The sequence below is a fragment of the Oreochromis niloticus genome, linkage group LG15, assembly GCF_001858045.2.
Source record: "Oreochromis niloticus isolate F11D_XX linkage group LG15, O_niloticus_UMD_NMBU, whole genome shotgun sequence".
Taxonomy (NCBI): Eukaryota; Metazoa; Chordata; class Actinopteri; order Cichliformes; family Cichlidae; genus Oreochromis; species Oreochromis niloticus.
In genome coordinates, this window is record NC_031980.2 from 13075234 (window position 1) to 13097088 (window position 21855).

Genomic DNA, 21855 nt, shown 5'->3' on the forward strand with positions numbered 1-21855 from the left:
GAACTGCAACACTCTTTAAGAAGGAGATTAAGCATTAAATTAGCTCTCAACAGTATTTAGGTCTTGCAAAGCTAGAAAAACTAATTTGTAATTGACAGCTGAAGGCATCACAGACAAATATCCATTGCTATTGTAGTTTTTCAAGCTTGTTGAGAGTCTGTCTGAAGGGTGCATGAATAGTGCCTGTAATCTGCACAGTTGCACTAAAGTTGGACACCACTTGGACATCCTTTTGGAGTTTTGGGTTCACCCTTTAATGATAAATGACTCGTACCTGAGCAGATGTGCAAAGTACACATCTGTCATGTGGCATATGTTTGTTTTTTTTCAATTATCCCAAATTCTTTTCAATTTTGGTATTCTTTTGATTTTTTTATTAAACTGCATCTCCATCTTTTTCTTTGATTTTTTCCAAAAACTAACACTTTTTTGACGTCTTGTCAAAAAACAATGGATGAATCATCCCAAAACTGAAGCTGCTAAGTGTTAAAATAAAAAAAATATAACTGTTAATAATGGTGATTTTGTATCAGAAGGCAAAAATTCACACATTTCTGCTTATTTCTTTCCCTATCATCAACATCCTCACCATCCAGTATTAAATGCGTTGACCCATGACATTAGTGTCCATTTAGAAGGCAGCCTGTCTTTTACAGTAAACAGGGAGTGAAAATGCCAGGGAGCACAAAGGTGTGAGTGTGGCCTGTTTCCAGGGTAACTTCAAAATAACCTTAATGTCAACCTGTATGACCTGGAGCTTTCAGCGCTTGTTAATGCACTTGTCCTTTCTCTCACTCTTGGCAGGAGTTCTCACTTCCATCCATCACTCTTTTTGAGCGATGTGGTCTGCGTGGGAAGAGGGTGGTCCTAACGGACGGATCAGTCAACCTCCAGCTGGCCGGAGGATGTGGCAGAGTCCAGTCTGTGCTGGTGGAAGGAGGCCTGTGAGTGTTTTTCAAACCTGTGTGGTTATCCAGCCGTTACTAAGCCGTTACTAAGGATACCCTGTGGTTTGTGTTTAACAGGTTCATTCTCCTCTGCTCCCAAATATTTCTTTAACGCTAAGCGTGACACTAAATAAAATTCTTTACTTTTCACTCACACAACAGTGGCCTGTTGTTACTCAGCAGTGCCACCTCTTAATCCCATTTGGTTTTATTTCAAATTCAGACGCTATTATCTCTTTAGTCAACAGAACTTTCTTGTGCTATTTCCATAGTTATCTGTGCAACCTGTACTTATTTGATGTCTGTTGGTATAACTAAGATGATTTTTTTTTAAAGATTCCTCTGTAGTTAAAGAATTAGTTTGGGCCTACCATATAGACTCCAAGATGGCATTTTGTAGATTCAGAAATATTGAATGCAGTGCAGGGTCAGCACATCTAATATTGCAGAATGGCAGTACTGACAGATGGATCGATGGTGGAAACCTGCTGCTGATGTGCAAGATTTAGACTGTAGGTGTGAGCCAACACTGAGGAAATAAAGGGCTCGCAGTGAGGCAGAGCTGCCTCTGGACTGGCACATTCTTGCTGCAGAAGAGATGAGCCATTAAGCAACGAGTGAAAAGCAACATCTAACCTCAAAGCAAAATTGGACTGTTATAAAGCTCAGCAGTGTTATTATCTTTTGCTAGGCATTGAATGGAAGCCAGGATTCAGAATTCAGCTATTTTTTTAAGATAAAACAATGATCTACCAGCATCAAAGGCTTGGTTTCTAGTTTGTGCTATTAAAATAAAATAAAAAAAACAGGTAGAGAAAAATGATGTTTGTTTATGTCTGCCTGTCTCTGTGCTCTCTTGAGCATCCTGTAATATCCTATCACACGAGGAAGGAGGATATTGAAATATATTAAAACAAGGACTGGCATTTTCAAGCCAAATTTCACTCGTGGTGACTGACTGTCAGTCCCCAGACAGCGATAAAAGCTGATAAGGAAGTGTTGTTTTCATTTCTGCTGTTGAATATCTGAGACTTGATTATGTTTTTGTCTCGTCTTAAAAAATCAGGTGGGTGCTATACGAGGGAATCAACTATCGGGGTGCTCAGATTTTGCTAAATCCTGGAGAGGTGCTCGACTGGCGGAAACACAGCAACTGGCAGAAAATTGGATCGCTCCGCCCTCTTATACAGGTATACAATGAAGCTATGCAATTAGTGTTAGATTACTACACCACAATGGTGGTAATGCTCACAGCTGCACTTTTAGATACCACACATGTGCATTTCAACTAGTGCCATCTTGATTGACTGTTAGTTGTGATAGTTACGAGCTACGTCGAGTTGATTTGAAATTCCCTTGCTGTGAATCCTGTTTTGAGAAGAAGCACCAACTATTTGTATGTGTTTTCCGAGCAGAAGCAAGTGCACTTCCGTTTAAGGAACAGACAGACGGGGCTAATGATGTCGGTGACCGGGGATTTAGATGATGTCAAACTGCTACGGATACAAGAAACAGAAGAAACGGATGGTTTGGAGCAGATTTGGTTCTACCAGAATGGACACCTACACTGCAAGGTAACAGTACCTTCATTACGCAACTAATCGGGAAAGCTTGATGAATAGCAGCCCTTAGACCAAGATCAAGATCTTAGATCCTAAGGTCAAATCTCAGACGAGAATCAAAACAAGGTTAAAGAAAAGTGACGACAGGTCAAACAGAGGTGTTTTCTGCACTATATCTGATCATATATTATATTATCGATTAATTTTTTCACCATTCTGCCTTTTTTCAGTGATAGCAGCTGGTAATTTGAATATCTCTAAGTGACTCCTCTCTATGTTTCCAGCTCTTGGAGGAGTGCTGCCTAAGTCCCAGTGGTAGCGTGACAATTGCAGGAAGCCGTGTGGGTCTCACTCCAGACCCAGATGACCAAATCCACCTCTGGAGCATCACTCCGGAGGGCTTTATTCGCTATGTCCTCAACTCTGATCTAGTCCTGGAAGTCAAAGGTAAGCCTCACCAGTGTTACAACACCAACAGTAAAATTGTTCCGATAGATGATTTGTATATAAAGCCTTGTTAGTTTGTACTACCAGCACCATCTGGGACAAGCTTCCCACAGAGGATTCAAATGTCAGAGTTACATAACAAGTTTCAGTTTGATTTCCATACATTAAACATTCAGATTTCATGGTTAGTCTTATGAAATTTGTCAAATTCAACAAGCTGCCTGTATATGGACTACGGAGCAAATGCTACAATTATTATTAAATGGCAAATGAACTTACATTGTGCCTTCCTACTTAATTCGAGCACTTAAAGCTCTCAAACTGAGTATTCTTTGTTCCCATGCACATTTAAGAGATAGTAAAGAATGCAACTTCTGTGCATAAGGCAATAAAAGGATCTTGAAACCTGTGGTTAAATATTCCTAGTATAAAACTGGGGATTTATGTCTAGTCACTTTGTTTGCATCATTGTCAATTAGTGACCCCTTGTGGACTGAATTATTCCCTGCAAAAGGAGTACTGAACACTATTGTAGGCGTTATCATTATTGTATTTGAAATTAAATATATGCAAAACATTTTTAATTCTATTTTTAATCCATCTTAAATAAACAATATTATGCAACACAATCTCTTTCCAGGTGCCAGAATAATGCTAAAATATGTATACAAAATCCACTTAATAAAAAACATCTGTTTCTTTCAGGTGGTCATCTTTATGACAAAAACCAAGTGATTCTGAACACACCTGATGCAAGTAAACTACATCAGAGGTGGGATGTGGAGATTATATGAAAACAAAGTCTGCTGAACTGGATCCCTGACACACTAATGCAGTGACACACAGTGCTCACAAACGAGGTACGCCGCTGGAGGTTCTCAACATTTTGCTGCAGGGGAACCATGAGAAGGCAGATGAAGAGGTCAAGCTGGAGAGACATTAAGGATTTTGGTAGAATGTACTGCCACGTAACAAACGTACAAACAGTTCGTTCAGGACTTGAAATATTTAACATGTTATTCTTACACCTTTGTCAGTTTGGGGTCAATTTGAAAAGTCCTGCTTTTGAAAGAAAAAATATTTAAATGATTGCGAATGTTTTAAGATGCAATTAAGGATTCATTTCTGCTGAAAGAAAAGGAAAGTTTGACTCATTTAGTGTAAAGTTATTTTTGGCTATTTTGAGACAAAAACTGGCCTTGTAGCCTGACTGTACATTAGCCTACACATATGCAAATATTCCATAAAAAATCCTCTGTGTGATTTATGATTCCACTTTCCATTGTTACTTACAAGGTATCTGATCAAGTAAATGTTTTACCAGAACAAATTAATATTGTTGTACATTCAAAAACAAGACATTTTCTAGGTGACCCCAAACTTTTTGAACTGTATCTCCATTGAACAAATCTGTTTCTGCCTTATTTTTATTAACTTAAAACAGTGTTAAAACTTTTTTTTGGATTTTTTTTAAATAATTTGTGTTGTTATTTAGTACATATTGCTTTTTTTCCAGCTGCATGCAACACAAGGAAACAAATATCATGTTTTTTATTTTTGTTTAATCAAAACTATTCAACACAGAACTTTTTTCTTTTCAATATAATAAAACTATTTTTGTCAATGAACTTCTGAACACAGTGCACAGTTGAGTGGAATGCACATGCAACAGTGTAAAAACAAAACATTTCAGATCTGTGTTTGTTGTTCCCTGAAAGTTACACTGATATATTCCTTTCAGATTATGTAGCTTTACAGGATGTCCACATAATTTTACATACAAGGTAGTGATGGGTAACTAAACCAAAAAAGAAAAACAAATAGTTTCTTTCACATTTGTAACAGAAAAGCTTTTTTATACAACTGCGTGTTGTACCGGCCAGCTAATTACCAAAAGTCTGGTAACCATAACCAGCTGCATGGTTGACATGAGGAGCATTTAGCTGGTAATATTAGTAATTTCACCATGATGAACACAGCACACCTCGAGTACTTTGTGAAAACTTCAAGTACAGTACAGAAGGCGCGTTAACAAGAGATACAACTTCTGGTATCTTCTAATTACAAGCGCAGGTCACGACTGCAGTCTGCTACAAAACAGACTCTGCTGATGGTGAAGGGGAGGTGAGAAGGATCATAACAGAAACTCTCTAGGCACCTGCTTTCCTCTACTTAGCTTTGCTTGGCTGTTTCTTGCACTGACTCTGCAGTCTCCGTGCTGCTGTCCTGCACCAGCTCTTCAGTCTGTCTGTCGTCCTCTTCAGCCACCCTGACTACAGTCTTCCCTCTGGCGTGGCCCTTCTCGAGCTTCTGAAAAGCCTGAGGCACCTGAGTAAATGAGAACTGGGCCTCCACAACAGGCAGGATCTGTGACAGAGCAGCAGAAATGGGAAAAAATAAAAAAAATCAGATTTACACATGTAGGCAGGAGTTCAATTGATTATGAAAATTAGTTTCGGCTTTTGTTTTAATGGCGCTAACAAAAAAAAGCAAAACACCAGAATAAGTATTGACAGTCTGTCATGAATGTGGCAGCTTATGCAAATCCCACTCGTGAGGTAAGCACCATGCTTTAAGAGCAGCAAACCAGACAAAATGAGAAACTGTCCAAACTTAACAGCACTGGAACCATTTCCACTTTCACGTCTTAGTGAAGAGGCTTTTTTGCAAGTCACAAAGCACTGCAAATTACAGTGATCCCATAATCAAACCCATTATCAAAAAAGTTTAGTCTAGCAAATAACCACAAACTCCTAATGCTACAACATCGCTGCTTTCATAGTTGCAAGAGTGAAAACGTGAGGGAGGGGTTTAGAATGTGATGAGGCTGGACAATCCTGTGCTAGTCCCAGAACACAAGCAGCCAGGCTTGTTATTGTGGTCAGCATCTCTTGTCTTTAACAATGAATGGGGAGGGCAGTCGCGTCACTGGAAACCATCCACACTTCTAACTGCGAATAGGACAGAGAGAGCAGAGAGATCGTGCGTGTATGTTTTGTGAGGAGGGGTGGGGGGGCACCGGAGGCCATAGATTCCCGCCACTTGCCTGAGTTTGCTGCTTGCTGTAAGCCCCAGCACAAAAGGACAGAGGTCCCACACGCTTTTGCGAATGGCTGCTCAGCACTGTTTAAAAATCCATTCACCGTCTGATGGCGCCTGACTCAATCGCCCAGCAGCCAACCGTGCACACCACCAACCAGCCAACCAGAATAGCAGGAATGTGATTCTGACTCCCTCACAAAGCCGCATGGGAGCCTCGGATACAGACTCATAGGGAATCCATGGTATGTTCAATATTCAGTGAGTTGCATGATCATCTCTGCATAAATTCAACTCTCTGCCTGTGACGGATTTGCAAATTAGACATCGCCCTAATTCTGTCAGTACAAATGGTCCTAAAAGGCAGGTGTGCATGTTATGAATAATAAAGCCATATAGTACCTTCCCTGCATCTACCAGCTTGCTGACTTCATCCAGGGCAGGTCCATCTGGTGCATAAAATCCCCACCTATAGAAGACTCCACTGGATAATAAATTCTAAGAAGAAAGCAAACGGGAGGCAGTAATTAGAAGTCAGGCTTGTCTGCATCTCATACACATGAATAAACACACAGAGTTATCTGTTAGGAAAAAAAAGACAAGGAAAATGTAAAAAGTATTTAAAAAAATTAAGATCTGGATCAGAACACCAAAAAAGACAACTAAGCTGACTAAAACACACATGGCAGTTACCCTGACTTACAGTAATTAGCACCATAAGGATTTAGGAGGAAGAAACCACATTTTGTATGAAAGGACTAATTAGCACTAATTTCCTGATAAGTTTTCAATAAACTACTGAAGGTTACTAAAAATTTTAAAGCACATAATTTAAACATTTATGTTTAGATTACCATCTAATGATTTGGTTTTGTGAATTTTTAGACGCACTGTCATTACTAACTGATGATGAGATGAGCACAAACAGGAATATTGGATTATATTAGTGGTGTTATTGTTCACATCTAGTAATATAATTATCATTTATTAAAGATAATACATAACCTGAAAGCTAGCATTTAGTTTTACACACACGGACACAAACTGGACCTCTGACCTTCACGTATCGCATGAATTTGAGCTATGTTTCTTTGAGAGATACAGGATTCTGAGCCCAAATACGTTGGTTGATGGCATACTAGTTTATTAGGGCATCTAAATTAAACAGAGAAACCACTAATGGTTTGTTTCACTAATATTTTTCCTGCTATATGTGAAAAAGACCAGGATTGCCAGCTATGAAAAAAGGTCAGTAAAAGGTGCTCCAGATGCAAATGTCTAAATAAAAATAAAAATATAGAAAAAACAAATTGTAAATAAGACAGAAGCTCTGGTGTAATAATTCATTTAAAACAACAAAACAAAAACATAACACTGCTTTATACTTGATAATATTGTGTTATTATGTTACACTGCTCTGGTAAAACCACCCTGACTTGCTTGGAAAAAAAACCAGACAGTTCATGATTGTTCAGTGCAGCTCTAGTTTGACACTAGAGGGCTCAGTTGCACAGATAAAAACGGCAAGCTGTCCAGCGTTGGGCACCGAGGGTGTGACTGATGCAGCAGAGCCTCGCCAAAGTGACCAGCTGGCTGCTCCCATGGACAAAGGGCCTCGGAGGCTTGGCAAGAAACACACAAACAGTGGTATTTGCCGGGAGGGGGGGAAATGGTTGGCCACAATCTGAACAAACACCAAATACTGCTGGTTCAGCAGCAAACACATGCACGCACACACACACTGTCTCATCCATTCTAACACTGCCAGCTGTGCTGTCACCAGTGCCTACCCTGCCCAGGACAAGTTCACTCAGTCCCTAGAGCACCCTGTCCACCCTGTCCTCGTCTGTTCGGCCATGATCTTCATGACATGAACACCAGCTATTAGGGAAACACAACAACACAAACCTAACACGCATGCAGGGACTCAAACTGTTAATGCTATTCCCTCTTCACCTGCACACAGGACATAAAAACATGAGAAAAAATACAGGCAGCGCAGGAATTTACTGTGACGCTCAGTCAAGTCATCACTTGATTTTTCCCCTCCCTGTGTCACCTCAGCTCCAATCCATATAATCAACTGAATGGAAAAAAATATCCATGTCTTCTTTCCATGAAACTGAGGATCAAGTATGACATCTCAATTAACTGAATGGAAAAAAATATCCATGTCTTCTTTCCATGAAACTGAGGATCAAGTATGACATTTCAATTTGGAAGCACTGGCAGGCCACACCCAGAATAATGCCTTAATGAGAAAAACAAACCTCAGTCCGTGTTATAAAAATAAACAACTGCAATGGAAGTTTTTTTTTTGTGTACATCCACTTTTCTTTGAATCAAAAGTCAGTTTTACTGGTGTTTACCTGAATGGCCTTGCTCTGCAGAGAGCAACCAGCATTCAATGTACCATCCAAAAGGCCCATAGAGTCGGTGTTGAGAAGCAAAGGTGTTACCAGTGTGACGTATTTTGCACCAGACCAGGGCTTTAGCAGGCCCATCGCCCACTCCTCTGTGTCCCCACCCACGCCGTCAAAAACAACGTCAAATCTTGAGGTGGAAAAAGAGACAGACAATCTTGTAAACATCTTGCTGGAAATGTGGTTAAAAAAACCAAAATTAACTTTTTCAAAACAAATTATCCTATGTCAGTACACTATGCACTGTGCTGGTTTAGCCCCTCGCTGGAATTCTAAGAAACCAACCCAAGGACTACCAATTTTGTTTTAGGGACAGGAAAATAACTGAACCATCATCCACTCAGACCTTAAGCTGTGGTTTCCATGGAAACTAGAAAGAGAGTCAGCAAACAGGTGTGCCAAGCTGATAGGAATATGTTTACCACATTTGGGTTTTAAAGGGTGAAACACACCAAATTTAGCAAATCTAGATGAGTCCTTTTTAATTAACACGTTCACTGGATTGGCACAGACTCTAATGATACTTCTGTAAACACCAGCGTTGGGACCAGTGAGCAATATTTTGCTCCAGTGTTTCTTTAAACAAAGTACAATGTAACCACACAGGTTTCAATGTATACAGTCTTACTTCTCCATCATTTCTAGTTGTTCAACCACATCTCCTGCTGTGTAGTCCAGCACCTCATCAGCTCCCAGCCCTCTAACAAGACCCACGGCGTTCTGAGAGCAGGTGACCGTTACGTGGGCGCCCCAAGCCTTCAACAGCTGGTGAAACATACAGGATAAAAAACAGGGAGTATGCACACAGCAAGGGATCTTACTTTGTCAGGGTTTAAAAGGCATAAATATACATACAGGCATAGCCAAACGAAGACACTCTGTCTTACCTGAATAGCAAATGTTCCAACACCTCCTGATCCTCCAGTGATTAAAACTCTAGAAGGAGAAACCCCAGCAACAAGAGGGTCATTCAATTACTGTGTGACTCATTTATGCAAAGCTACGAGAAGAAGTGGAAGCCTCAGGGGGTACAAAGGGATTTGCAGGATTGGAAGCTATTACGTTAGAGGAAAAGTGGAAGTTCTATTAAAATTCGGGTTAGGTTAAATGTTTTGACGTTTGCAGGTTAAATGCATTATTTTAAAACTCTTGTTGCCAATTAAAATGAAATGAAAGTGTCGAAACGGGTATCGTTACATTCTGAGTCAACATGACCGGACTGATTTCTCAACAAGGAAAGAGCATATTCAATTCTCCAAGTCGCAAACTAAAGACATTATTAAATCTTTTATAGCATTCGGGAGCTTAACACTTTTTTAATGTTTTTTTAATAAGCGTACATGGCAACAGGGTGAAAGGAGCTCAACATAAAATTATTCTGGATCAGGCTGATTCTTGCCTTTTATTTGAAGAACTGTCTCTGCAAAGACCACCTCCATTGACAAGTGCAGACAGAGAAGTGTTGGCTACATAGGGAATGGATGCTGCCTCTATGTGGCTCAGTACTTTTGGCTTATGGGAAACCTGCAAAAATCAGCCACACAGAGGGTGTTAACAATGTTAGAATTGCATTCACTTGTAAACATTATTTTACATTTACAAATTTTGAAGCTGTGTCTAATCAGCACAGCTACTGTGAGGGCAGACAGCCAGAGCCGGAGAATAAATGAAGTTCAATGCAGCAAGAAAACACAGGGCAATTTGTATGTCCCTTTAATTGCTGCCACGGCAGCTACAGCTAACAAACAAACTTAATCCTAATTACATTTTACAGTGAAGGATTACTAAACAGGGTTCGCTTCTTCCGAACTTTTGTTTAATGTATTTTACAGTTTAAATAAGGGTTCTCAATGAACTTTTTCCATTAGTTTAAAAACAAACTGACAATACAATTACTTTAATGTCAGTCTTTGTGTAGACACTAGTTAAATTATTCACAATTAATTCTGAAAATGCACCGCCATCCAACTGCTGCACAGACTCTGCTCACCTCATACTCTGTTAGAGTCACATATTCGGCCAGGCTGCCTTGTTTCCATGGGGGAACAGCAGCCCACACCTGAAGACAAATATGACATTTAACATGCGGAACACAACTTAAATTAACCACCTACTCTCAGTCTCTGAATCTGGTTAATCAGCTATTAGGGTCTCACACAACTGCTCCTGTCCTTTCTCATCATTAGACGCTTCCAAAGATATTTTTATACTGGTGAAACACAATTACTAGAATAGTGCATGTGGAAAATTTTACTGGTGTATTGTTCTGTGATTTAATTACATTCACTTTAGGCCAGATTTGCATAATTGCATTTCTCTCTGCAGGAAGACAGTAATGTAGATATGTGGGAGACAGCAGGGTTGAAGGTCTCAAATTATTATGAGTCACACTGACTGGGAGACCAAGTGGAAAGCACTTGATCTTTCCAACAAGAAAATGTCTCTGAATGACTTAACTATGGAGGTGCATGTAAGTGGGCTAAGCAATATAACCATATTTAACTTTAGAAAAATTGTGTAACATCAGCAAATTTGCCTCCGCATTTTTAACATGGTATTTATCACTTTAAGAATTTTGAGTGTGCTAAAACCAGGGTGCCCAGTCTTTATGACTTATGACTCCTACCCCTCAGTACTTTTTCCATTTGTCTATGAATATTGTGACTATATTATTATGTGAATAATATATTATAAATGTGTTACAAGAACAAACAAAGCATTTTGCTTGCTTCATGCATTTTCTTTTACAATCATCTACTCAATCACAAATTGCATTTGAACCTGAGAAAATATTAAAAAGATCATCCTGTCTAGTTATTTTTCAGTTTGTCAACTGATCACTAATAGACACTCACTGGCTACTTTGCGAGGTACACCAGATCATTTGCTTGTTAAAGCAAATATCTAATCAGGCAGCCACATGGCAGCAGCTCAGTGCATTTATGCATATAGACATGGTCAAGACAACTTGCTGAAGTTCCCCATCAGAACGGGGAGGAAAAGGATAATTCAATGGACTTAATGGATGTGACGTGGTTGTTGATGCCAGATGAACTGGTCTAAGCATTTCAGACACAAATTATCTATTGGGATTTTCCCCACTCAACCATCTCTTGGGTATACAGAGAATTGACTGAAAAGGAGAAATTTTTCAGTGAGCATCAGTTCTCTGGTCAAAAAGTCCCTATTGATGTCAAAGAATGGCCAGACTGGTTAAAACTGATAGGAAGGCAAAAGTAACTCAAGTCACCAATTGTTACAACCAAGGAATTCAGAGGAGCATCTCTGAATGTGCAATATAATGAACCTTGATGCAAGTCAGGTAAAGCAGCAGTGGAAGACCACACCAGTTGCCAGCTAACAAAATTAAATTGAGGCTACAATTTCTTCAGGCTCCTCAAGATTAGACATTAGATCAGAAAAACGTTGCCTGGTCAGACGAGTCTAGATTTCTACTGTGGCAATCAGGTTGTAGGGTCAGAATTTGGTGAAAAGAAGATAAATGCATGTATGCATCATGCCTTGTATCAAATGTTCAGGCTGGTGGTGGTGGTATAATGGTGTGGGGGATATTTTCTTGGCACACTTGGACCCCTTAGTACCAACTGAGCATCATTTCAATGTCACAGCCAGTCTGAGTACTGTTGCTGACCATGCTGATCCCTCCCAGCAGGATAACACCATGTCAGAAAGCTCACATCATCACAAACTGGTTTCTTGAAAAGGACAAGTGTTCTCAAATGCCCTACAACCCAATAGTGGGCTTTTGGGACGTGGTGGAACGGGAGATTCACATCATGGATGTGCAGTTGACAAATCTGCAACAACTGTCCAAGTCAATATGGACCAAAATCTTCAAGAAATGTTTCCATCACCTTGTTGAATTTATGCCACAAAGAATGAAGGCAGTTCTGAAGGCAAAATAGGTTCCAACCAGGCATTAACAACAAAATAGCAAACTAATAAAGTATCTGGTGAATTGATATTACAAAGTCGCTTTTTAAGGGCACATGTACAACTCAGTGCATTCCAAATGAATAGAAGAGGCACTAGAGTACAATATGAGAATATGGTAAAATTTTCACTAACAATGTGAGAAAGCTTGTAGCTGTTGTAATAGAATGCATTTAGATGTGTTTCTAATATTCCTTAAGAGGATGTCAATAAAGTGCACTAAACACCAACTTTAACATCGATGCAAAGTATAACCTCAGCAATGAATACAGCTATAATAACAGCTGAGGCATTTCTGCTAAAGTAGTCCCCACAGGACATTGTACTGTCACTAACTTCCAGTACATCTTTTAAAAGATGATTGTGCAGTGCAGAACCTACCTCATCTCCCGGGGCAAAATGGGTAACCCCAGATCCACAGTCCACTACTACACCAGACAAATCACGACCAAGAATGAGAGGAAACTCACTGTCATTGTCCATCACAGATAATGGATCTCTTCTTAACTTCAGCAGTTTAGCCCCATAGCCACCTGAAATTGAGAATTGACTTGGCTTATTGATGTAAGTTATTAGTTTTTTTTGTTAATTATTAATTTCGGTTAGCAGCACTTACCCCTCATAGCTACATCAAGGGGGTTGAGACTCACTGCATGGACTTTAATCATCACCTCAGTGGCAGAACTAATCGTGGGAACGGTGATTTCTTCTGTGTACTTCAGAACACCATTACTGCCATACTGATCAATGGTCCATGCTGACATGCAGCCTTGCAGCCTTGGAGGTGAACTGCTCATATTTCTTGTAAGACACACTCTGCACCCTGTCCTGGCTAATGTTTTGATGGAGCCTGCTGCTGTAGTATTGAATAAACACAGAAGCCTGGTTGATGTCATAGCTCTGGCAGAAGCCATTCTAGTCGCCTTCCAGCTCACTGCTACTACAAGGTCAGGTTTCGATACAACATGACATTTAGGAGACTTCTCACCAAGCTACGTAGCTATACAGCTAGCATTAGCATGTCGAAGTTATCACCGATCAAAACAAATGTGTAAAAGTGCAAAACGAATCAAATGATCAAGCGATAGCACATTCGTGCACTACTTTTATGTAACAGAAGTCTCAAAGAGCAACAGCTGTTACAATAATGAACAGATAACACACATCTCAGCAGCTGGGTACATAACAACATTACCAAATAAGCTAACCTCTGAACTCACAACGGCAGCCAATCAGTTTCCAGAACATATACATCATGGCCAATAGAAGCACTGAATAGGCTCTGACGTAATTTGTTTAGCTCTTCGTCGTAGTTCCTAGAAAAAACAGCAGAAAACTAAAGCAAAGGCTACTGGGCTTTTCAGTGTTTTGGGTAGATTGAGAGATTACCAGTTATCTATGTACGAAAAACACCCTTGTGCACAATAATTATGTAATACTTACTTTGCTAATTTGAACAGATAAAGGGGGAAACTAATAAAATACTCAAGACAAAAAAAATCCACAAAGATCAGAGCCACCAATAGATAAGTGGGTTACACTTTTGTCTAAAAAGGAAAAGGAAGAGACACAAATCCCTCTTAGTTTGCACCTGTGAGTTTGGCGTAAACATTCCACCATGTGGAGCTACCTACTGTGGTCACCTCTTGTAAATCAGGGAACAACTGAATGTGGCTTTATTAGTGAAAAGATCAGACTTGAACTAAAAACGTTCCAGCACCTGTGACAGAACTAAACACTGAACCAGAGGATAGTCACTTTGCAAGAAATTATTTAAATATCAAATTAACTGCTACAGCACTGTTGCTGTTGTTGTTTAGAAAAGTAGGCTGTGGGGAGACTCTAAGGTCCTTACAAGTTATATCCCTTTCACTAAAATAAGAGTTGTGAACAAAGAATGAAGTCACGGTTTTGTGCTTTGCTTAATTGTGTGCGACAGTTGATGCTATACTGTGCATTATGATAAAACTGGCATTTAATAAACTCAGAAAAAAAAAAGACTACAAACACCCTTACTTGTTTTCTCAAGTTTGGATTACATTTCTTTCTGATGAGACTCATTAATAACTCATTAATAACAGGCAGGAGGTTCGTGCAAACCACAGTGAGATGGGAGAGGGGGAATTACCTATTATTTTGAGCAGTTATGGATGTACTGACTACAATAGTCTAATGATGACATGGCCTGGTTATTAAATCATATTAAAAATAAATCAATTATAATTATATTATTAAGTATTATCAACCAGTTTTGATGGCACCTACAGCATTTATTGTCCTATACACATTAGCAATGGCAGCAAAAAGGGGAGAAAGAGCTAAAATGCATTAGCTACAAAACCAAAAACCCATCAAATAGCAATAATAGCCTCTTATCATAAAAATGCAAGTGTACATGAAAAAATTATAACCTAATATACTTAAGAGGCCCACTCGACACTGAAGTGATTGTTGAGTGCTCCATCAGCTGGAGCCAAATGGGTGGAATACATGCCAGTGTAGAGGCCTAATGGAGAGCACACGTATCGATGTTGGAAACATAAAGCAAATGGATAGAAGAGATTATCTGTTTATTCTTCAACGGCACACATGGGGGTATACTCTGGTTTGTTATGATGTTCAACAAATAGTTTTTGATGAGTGTCAGTTAGATTGATTACTTTCTTGTTCTGTAATTGCCTCTTTGGAGAACGACTATTATTTTTTCCGTTACATATTCTGATAGCACACTGGTTAGGTTTAGGGTTAGGGTCTAACAGGGTTACAGCAAACAGGCTGCCTTGCTGTTTACCATCAAGCTTCACTGTCTCTGCATCTACAAGAGCTGCTACCAGAGTTTCGAACTAAGTCCCCTCGTAAGGCACTGAAAAATAAAACAACAAAATAGCTTCGTCAACTCATGCTGTCTTCGTAACAGGCTGATGAAATGAATAGATAAAACAGATCACACTGCTCATGCAAGTGACACAAGCTGCAAAAATAATCAATGTTCCAGAAAGCGATGGGAGAGAGGTGAGAAAAGAAAGAACGAGGGCCTGTGGCTGTGCGATCATGATTCAGCATGAAACCAGGCAACAAACAGCACTGTCATTATGATCACAGCTCCCAGGGGAAAGAGGACACAGTGGAAATTGGGTGCTTTGTCTATGTTGGCTCATTATAGAGGGTCTGTCTAATGAATTATACTTTTGGCTGCTGCTCAAAAAAACCTTCAAATCTGTGTTAGCGCAAGTAGAGGGTGTCATCTTTCATCTTCACAGAAACAATCACTGCTTAATTTTTATTTTTTATGGGATCAACTACCTAAGACAAGTGTTTGCTCAGGCTTTGAGAAGGATCTGCTTTAAATTTGCATTTTCAGGAGGGTCATTCTTTCACAGAACCTCTGAGTGTAGCTTTTCTAGGCCTCCTTTCTATATTGGGACATGTGGCCTAAATCACATGGTTGCTCTAAAAATTATTGCTTTGCTCTAATTTAATATAGTGATCGTGTAATTTTTAAACTAACGACACATGAACCCTGTCTTTAGGTCATCTGTCTAAGCAAGAAGTAGCTGTATAAGGTATGTATCCGTTTTTCTCTTTTTAAACTACATCCCAGAGTCAGATAAATTAGCTTGCAGACAGACTTCCCGATGCTTGGCAAAACACAGCTAAACAGTGAGCCCGTGGTTAGGTTGGGCATGAACGGCCACTCGTTACTTGGATAGCGATCACACAAGGCTTATTCATTACCTGACAAACCAGCTCCTTCTGAGACACAACAGAGAAGGAAAAAAGGCCTGTGCACTTGCTGAGGTCTGAGATTATTTATAGAATGAACGACTGGATTCTCTCCTTGGTAACTGCTGCTTTTTTTTTTTCCTGAATAGGCCAGACATTAACGGTGTTGTAGAGGAAGCTAAATGTTATGCATACATTATATTAAGCTTCTTTATCATCCGTCCTAGATCTAGATCTAAGATCATCTTAACTGTACCAAATTAACTGGATTCTTATTTTCTGCAGGTATAAAGTAACTTTTGTTGCAATGTTTACAAAAGTATCTGTGCTGTGTTTAATGAGCTTGACCACATGTTCACTCAAGGGATCTCCCTTTTTTTTATGACCACTCTAGAGGCCAAATTATGTGCAAGTTGACTGGGTTTTCCAGTTCATGTATCCATCTCAGGCACATCAGTGATGTGATGTATTCACCAAGGGGCCTGGACAACACACAGGGCAAACACACCTAAAGCCTGCAAGCTTGTTGTCCTGTTTTAGGAATCCTGTACTCACATGAGTCTCACTGAAAGAAATGGAGTTAAGTGTAATCAGGAGACATGTTTTGGAAAAAAAAAAGAAAAGAATGAAAATCTCATGCAAGGCTCCAAAATCAACCCTCTAATGCTAAGTGTATCAAATTCATTACATGAGGATTTGAGACCATTTTAACCTAACCCATGCAAATGTTTTTGTTTAAGATGAACAGGCTGTGAGCAATAAATTGCACAAAAATGCAAAATGTTGCAAGAATTATACAAATTGTTGATTATGTATGCAAATTTTTATTTGCCTCCTTTATTTTAATTGGTTAGAAGGTTCAGTAAACACACATAAATTCTAAGATTTGCACACTGTATTTTCACACATACAAATTAAGCATATACACATATACATATTGCATCCAGTAATCCAAGGGTTTATGTTTTCACTACTATTAATTAACGAAAAATGACAATGAGGGCTCTAATGTCCATCTCACAGTAATCATGACACAGAGGCTATGAGATGCATATCAACATATGCATATTCAAGTGCTGTTCACTGATATAGAACCCCCAAAGTACTTTTATTCTGACCTCGGATGATAACTCAGTATCAAAGTGAAGAGATGGTATTAACAAGCTCCTGTTAGCTGTAACAACCAAAGATGAAGGCTGTCTCCCTCTTCACAGAGTTATGTGTCGGGGGCTAATCATATCTGTATATAACTACATAACTACATCTGCCAACTTGACAGGTTTTTGTTTCCTTTTTTGTCTTTCTCTGTGCCTGCAAAGTAACAGTGTAACTGTTAAAGGCACAAAGGCTTTAGAGGTTTGTATCAACTGCAGTATTTGGTGTCAGTTTGACGGTTTGCTTGTAGACATATTTTGTTTATGAATAATTTACAGAGGAGAGTGGACGCTCTAAAATCATAGCTCGCAGCCTATTTTTCCCCAGATAGCATGTGGAGTGTTATTGATTTAGAATTACTGCTATTGTTGTTTCCTATATAACTAACAGTATTTAAATGCAATAGTTTATCCTTGAGCAATTAACATTTAGAGATTGATTCCAGCGAAACAAAGAAGATTGGCTGATATGCATCAGAGCATAAAAATTTACTAATATATTTTTTTGCTATTGCTTTTTAGACACTTACACATGAACCATAGTCGGTTCAAAGCAGTGGCAAAGGAAAGATAATGTGCCCTGTTGTCCATCTTATAGATAACATCTTATCTTCAGCCTTCCTCTATGCTCCAAGGACAGCATTGAGAAAGTAATACAATGTTTATTCTGTTTATCCGGTGCATTAGGATGAACTATACCATATGTTGATGTCAGAGTAAATTGCTGTTAATTTAAATCACCAGTGGATACAGCAAAACAACAAAGCAAATACACTTTTAGATACCTGCATGTGGACACGCACACACAGTGTTAGACATCCAGCTTAAACCCACATGATGTCCTGCCCATTTCACTAAACCTAAACCCAAATTTCATTCTGATTATTAGATCTAAAACCACATTTAACCATTTTACTTCATTTCAGAACTAATGGCCATCCAACTAACTTAATTCAGACTGTGCACAGTCTGAAATGGAGAGGTCATAAAAAATGAGCAGAGCACATACAGTCTTTTTTTGTACTTTTATTTATATTTGCATAATTAATAACCACTAGAACATAAACAACCACTTATACAAAATTCTACTGTAAGCTGTGTGATCTATTATATTTCTGCTTTTCTTCTCTCTAAGGATACAAAAAGAAGCCCATCCAATAAATTTAGTAAATGCCAATGGCGTCTTCTTGGCAGAGACTTTCTTATTACATCCATGCCATCTCTACACCCCCCAGCCTCTATTTAAGGACATTACCCAGACTCTAAAGGTAAACACAAGTCTTTCTCCATTCACAAGCACGAACAGCATTTCTTTGGTTTATACCTTAGTGGAAGGCTCCCTTCTCAGAATACTCAATAGCACAACCAAGTTTACTTATGTGATTGGAAAAATCATTCACACACAATATAAAAATATGAAGCCACACTTAATGAGTTCATGTAGTTTAACACATGAATTGGGGTGGAGGGGGTAAAAGATGCTAACTAAGAGTACCCTTAAGAAATTATATCTTGGTTATTTATAACTTAGAAAAATGAAAATGTAAAAACAACATTTTGCTAATTTACATGTTATTGTGAAAAAACTAGCATCACCGTTACCAGTTAATGGTGCTAAGCGGCTAACATAAAAGTGGCTTCATTTGTATATTTATATTTATTTATATCCTGTCATTGCTCTCTCCAAGAAATTAAAAGTAGGAGTAAGATATTTCTAAAAAGAATTTTTCGAAAGAGATCCTATGTTTTTTTTGTTTGTTTGTTTATTCTTTATTTTTTGTTCTAATTTGCAGTAAATATGTAAGTAAGTCAATGAAAAAAAATACACAATGTTATATTTTGGTATGGTTTTGTAGATAGAATGCCTATAATGTCTATGCATTACAAATATGTCTATTGTCTAATAATATATGCTAATAAACACATCATCTCCAGTATTAATAAAAGTCAAAACTCCAGTAATATAAAATGTAACAATTTAATTTCAATAACATGTACTCGCTAATAAAGTAAGATTTTCAAAAACTTGTTATTTAGACAAAAAAGACTGAAATATACATGTCACACCTGGCCATAAGTAAAAAGCACACTGTTAATATAATTACATCATTTAGTTATCTTTGATTTACGCTCATTTTGCATGTTTTTTTCACACCACATATCACACGAAATCATGAGTCTGTTCATTTTTGTCATTACTGTATGTAATTGTTGTTCTCCACTGTACATGTCACACTTAATGTTCCAGGTTTCAAAATAGCTCTGAGATTACTGAGATTATTATATTATATTATATTATATTATATAAATTTGCATTTTGCATGTTTTTAATGCTGCTTCCCAGGACCCTGAATTCTGTAACAGACTTGTTAGATCCATACATCACTGGTGACCAATCAGTTCAGTGTATTATAGCTGGCTATTTTTATGTTAGTATCAACAACTATTCTTCACATGATGGTATTTGTAAATTTCAATCCAAGCATCAATCAGGCAGGTCTCACTAAACTTCCCACTAAACCAGGGGTCGGCAACCCGCGGCTCCGGAGCCGCATGCGGCTCTTTAGTCCTTATACTGCGGCTCCGCCTGGTTTGGGCAAATAAATTAGAAGTATTTAGCTGAAGTGTATTTTATTTATGTTAGTTCTTTTTAACTCGTAGTTCTAAATTGGAAGATTATTGTGATATTGAAATATAAAAATAAAATTATATTCTATTATTTTTTCATCGCTCAAAATAAGAGTCACACTCGCGGAAGCCGGTATTCCCGCCGAAACGCCGTGCATTTATCGAGACTTTCAACCCCAGGTAGGCTAATTATGGATCTTCGGATCCACATTATGTCAGCAGCTGTTCTCCACCGTGAACTATGTTAAAGACAAACACCGTGAGTAAACGGACTTCGTATAGCCCCGATTTGCGGACTCTGTGCGCAGAGGTTCAGGAGCAGAAGTCCCATTGTAAACAAATCACGGCAGACCCGACGATGTTTCCATGAGCATGCTTTTCAGCATCTCTTTATTGAGCACTTTTCACACACGGTTGCTGTATGCATACAGCCGGCTGTAGCTTTTCAGCTCACAGCCCGACATACACCACCAACAACACAACAGCACAGATAGCGCAGACGTAAAGGCAGCGAGGCGTGATTGCGGGTGTCGCTCAGGTGCGTCCGCCTACCCTGCAGCGTCGCTGCAAACCACGCCCCGCCGCACGCATTAACCAGGTAAAATACATATTTAGGCAGAATTTTGCAAATATCTATTTTTCATTTTTCAGCAGCATAGTGCTTTTTTCCAATTATTTTTTAAGAGTCAGGTCAAGGCTCCAACAGCCCAAAGGCGATATAAGGGTGGCGGCTGACAACAGTTTTTGTTTGCTACATGGATCATTTTAGTTCAGCTGGGTGTCTTTGCTTTTGTTGTATTTCCTGAGTTCAAAATGTGTTGATTACGTAAATATAATTTAATTTTCTCTGTAGCACTTCATGGATTTCATAAGCAACACACCTTAGTTGTTCACACAAAGATAAAAAACAATATATACAGTGTTATCTTCATTTTAGATGTCAAAAAGTATTTGCGGCTCCCAGTGTTTTCTTTTGCGTGGAAACCGGGTCCAAGTGGCTCTTTGGGTGTAAAAGGCTGCAGATCCCTGCACTAAACTAAAAACTAAAGTGCTTCCATAATCCCAGTTCTCTACAGATTAATCTTTAGAATAGATGGACGTTATTTTTGGTGTCCTACGTTAATTTCAGCCCTATTAGGTGTTTGTTATTTTGCTTGCACATAGTGTGAGCTGTTAGGACCTCAGTTTACAAATTGTTTACGTTTTTATGTTTTCTTGTAGGGATTAAGCGTAATCTGGACAGTTCTATTAGTATGGAACACTGCACTTACACAAATAAAACGAAACTTTCGGCTCAGCCCACAGTGTCTCGCACCTAATTGGGAAGCCATCTGAAAATGAACCACATTCATTATACAAATGTCAGTGCCTGCTGGTGGAGTGTAGGAAGAAGAGAGAGCTGGGAGGAGGTGTGGAGGGGCTGCGAATCAAGCCGACAGTCTGCTAATGAGATATCATCAAGAAAAAAGGTTCCTCGGTCCACTTAAGAGGCACAGTTTTACATAGCAGTTGGGTGTATAATACAGCACACAAGAAATTAGTGTGTTATCGTGCAGATTTTTGGAACTATGAAACATTTCCATCCCCACATGTTCCCTCACCATGCTTTCTGTAAAAGATGTTCAGCTTCCTTCCTTTGTTTAAAAGAAGTCCACACGAGCACTTGAACAAAATGCTCTTTTGCCACTAAAATCACAAATGTTAATGTTTACATGCAGTGGATGAGATATCCCAGATAGCAAGGAAACATTGAAACAATGTTGAGTCAATATCAGGCGACGTCATTGAAGCAACGTTGAAGTGTGACGTTGACCCAACATCACTCTTGCACCCATTTTTAACGTTGAAACAACGTCAGGTTTTGATGTTGAATCAATGTTGAAACCTGACATTGATTCAACGTTATATTTTCTAACACTGTTGACATTGAAACAATGTCAGATTCTGATATTGAAACACTGTTGAGCTATGGTATTGA

At 38.8% G+C, this 21855-nt stretch overlaps 2 protein-coding genes across 3 annotated transcripts in view; one reads left to right on the forward strand and one right to left on the reverse strand.

Moving 5' to 3' along the window:
• Nucleotides 1-4592, forward strand: part of LOC102080271 (beta/gamma crystallin domain-containing protein 1) — a 29133-nt gene extending 24541 nt beyond the window's left edge. For both annotated transcript variants that reach the window (XM_005463223.4, XM_019345940.2), the window contains exons 18-22: nt 805-944; nt 2014-2137; nt 2363-2521; nt 2794-2956; nt 3662-4592. In XM_005463223.4, coding sequence (XP_005463280.1) covers nt 805-944; nt 2014-2137; nt 2363-2521; nt 2794-2956; nt 3662-3750 — 675 coding nt within the window. In that variant the 3' untranslated portion in view covers nt 3751-4592. The remainder of the gene's footprint in view (nt 1-804; nt 945-2013; nt 2138-2362; nt 2522-2793; nt 2957-3661) is intronic.
• A 323-nt stretch (nt 4593-4915) lies between these two features.
• On the reverse strand, nt 4916-13607 carry LOC100697912 (reticulon-4-interacting protein 1 homolog, mitochondrial). Its single transcript, XM_003458231.5, has 9 exons — nt 12989-13607; nt 12754-12905; nt 10409-10477; nt 9818-9942; nt 9306-9354; nt 9047-9183; nt 8365-8548; nt 6398-6493; nt 4916-5323 (listed from the first exon to the last, which is right to left on the reverse strand). Exons 1-9 carry the CDS (start codon nt 13284-13286, stop codon nt 5129-5131), a joined length of 1305 nt encoding a protein of 434 aa, XP_003458279.1. The 5' UTR covers nt 13287-13607; the 3' UTR covers nt 4916-5128.
• Nucleotides 13608-21855: the final 8248 nt, after the last annotated feature.